Raw genomic sequence first — 2,617 nt, 5'->3', positions numbered from 1 at the left:
ATCCGCCTGGTGCAGGAAGCGGCTCTCGACGCGGCAGACACGGACAGCATGACGGGAACCTCGCTGAACCGCGACGACGGGAGCATTCTCGGTGCGTAGGGAGAAATTTGTCTTGGTCGTTGACTATGGCAGTAGATGTTACTGACGCATACGCACAACAAGACATCATCTATCAAAATGCTTCCATCTTAACCATCTTGTTTAGTGTATTTACGACCTTAGAGTATGCATCAAAATAACATTGAGTGTGTATCTAGCTTACGATTATTATTGTTTATATTGCTGCTCATTTATATTATGCATATGATTGTAAGCCTACTTGTGTGTGCACGTGTGTACGTGTGTGTGTTTGTGTGTGTGTGTGCGTGTGTGTGTGTGTACTCGTGGTGGAACACCAAACCAATGTGCCAGGATCTGGACAATAAAGACGTATCTTATCTTATCTTATCCTATCTCTTATTAATAAATCCATGTCTCACTTGCTGAAACAACCCGCTCTGTAAAACACTCTCTCTCTCTCTCTCTCTCGTGAGCTCTCTCGGTACATAACAACAGCAACAGTAACTGCAATAATTGTAACGGTCGCTTGTACCGGGGAACATTCTCGGTTCATGACAACAACAATAGCTATAATAGTAACCGTCACTTTTACAGAACTCACTCCCTGGTGGCTCGCGACACTTCAGAACAAAATCAGAATTACATGTCAAATGAGTCGGCTTTCTACTGACTGCTGGTCGGAACTATTGGGGAAAGTTCAAAAATTACATGACAAATAAGTCGACATTCTGCTGATTACTAGAGCTGGGCAAAGAGTCGATTCCGGAACCAATTTTCCCACGATTAATATTACGGAAGTAAAGTTCCGTCTCCTTTTTACGTAAACCAACGGTTACCAGTTACTTTTATCATTAAAATCTTTTTTTTAAAAGAATTAATTTTTTGAAAAATAGAAGTTGATGCTTCGAGGTATTCCGAAATCAAGGTTATCCTAAATCCTGAAGATGCTCGGAGCCAACCAGGTAACCACCAGAAGAAATCACATCATTAGAAAGTAAGTAATTGGGTTCGGAGTCGATTCCTACGATTCCTAGCTTTCAATAATCGGGAACCTTGCCGCCCAGCACTACCGATTACCAGTCAGAACTATTGGGAAAAGTTCAAGAATTACATGACAAATAAGTCGACATTCTACTGATGACCAGTCAGAACTATTGGGAAAAATTCTGAGCTGATCCGTCAGATTGTTGTCCTGCGCGTATGTCGCAATTGTCCAGTCTTAGGCGTCCAATCTCTTAAGACCAATGTCAATCTCAATTAATGTCGAGCGTCCAACCTCCCTCCAATATTATGTGTGTGATGTGTGTGTGTTAAATGTGTGTTGTGTGTTATATGCATGCTCTGTGTGAGTGCTGACGACCTGTTCCTCTGTGTGTCGCTATGTGCTATGTGTGTGCTATGTATGATGTGTGTGCTCTATGTGTGATAGTGCTGACGACCTGTTCCTCTGTGTGTCGCCATATGCTTTGTGTTTTTTATGTGGGTGGTTGGCGGGTGCTCTGGTGTGGTTTGCTTCTTCTTTCCTGTCAAACATCTATCGTCCTTATCTCCCCCTCCTTCTTTTTTATGTTTGTTACTCTCTTGTAACACCTCTAATCTTCTGGCGCTCATATGACCTTATGCAGATTAGAGTGCCGTAAAACCTCTACTAAAACAAACAATGAGCGCTACGTGCTCTGTGTGCTGTGTGTTTGATGTGTGATAGTGCTGACATCCTGTCCCTCTGTCTGTCCCCACGTGCTGTGTGTGCGCTATGTGCGTGCTGTGTGTGCGCTATGTGCTCTGTGTGTGCTATAAATGTGTGCTGTGCATGTACTTTATAATATGTGAGGCAGCGTGGTGGAATCAGGCTCTCGTCAAAATAATCAAAGTGAAGAAACTTTTTTTTTTCCGCAAGTTTATGAATTTTTATCAAATTTTTATTTTTTGGCTCAACATATATCATGCCAATTAAAGAACTCATTTGCGTGTGGATTTTTCTGAAAAACGTTGATTAAAGGCACAAAAAATGTAAATTTTCAGTTACCACGGACTCTTAAGCTATGGAAATAACTTATCTTTGGCCGCCATTTTCTCACTAATTTTACCTCTGAAAACCGGTGACCTCACCTCCTTCTTTCGCAAATATCTTGACTCATATTCAAGATAAATTGATATTTTTTCATCCAAATAAAGGCTAGTGAACAAGCTTTAAGATGATACCAAAAACTCTATATGCCCAAAAATTGACGAGAGCCTGATTCCACCACGCTGTTTCTCATATGTAATGTGTGAATTCTGACAACCTGTCCCTCTGTCTCCCCCCCGCGAGCAGACACAGAGAGCCTGGACGGCTACAGCACCAAGGACAACCCCGCTCTCATGGAGGACGACACAAATCCGACCATGGCTCCTTTTGGAGACGCCGCCGACTTCTCCAAGGTCAGTGGGTGGTTGGCGGGTGCTCTGGTGTGGTTTGCTCCTTCTTTCCTACCAAACATCTATTGTCCTTATCTCCCCTCCTTTTTTTTTGTGTGTGTTTGTTACTCTCTTGCAACACCTCTAATCTTCGGCACTT

The 2,617-nt window shown here is 42.6% G+C and overlaps 1 protein-coding gene across 1 annotated transcript in view; it reads left to right on the top strand.

The window, feature by feature from the left end:
• The window catches only part of LOC101857304 (transcription initiation factor TFIID subunit 1), a gene marked incomplete at its 5' end in the record, with an annotated part of 61,244 nt that overhangs the window by 51,610 nt on the left and 7,017 nt on the right, over window positions 1–2,617 (top strand). Inside the window, 2 exon segments of the mRNA XM_013090547.1 lie at window positions 1–91; window positions 2,375–2,481. Coding sequence (XP_012946001.1) covers window positions 1–91; window positions 2,375–2,481 — 198 coding nt within the window.

Source organism: Aplysia californica, unplaced genomic scaffold (genome assembly GCF_000002075.1).
Source record: "Aplysia californica isolate F4 #8 unplaced genomic scaffold, AplCal3.0 scaffold01332, whole genome shotgun sequence".
NCBI classification, from domain to species: domain Eukaryota; kingdom Metazoa; phylum Mollusca; class Gastropoda; order Aplysiida; family Aplysiidae; genus Aplysia; species Aplysia californica.
This window is presented reverse-complemented; position numbering and strand designations above follow the sequence as displayed.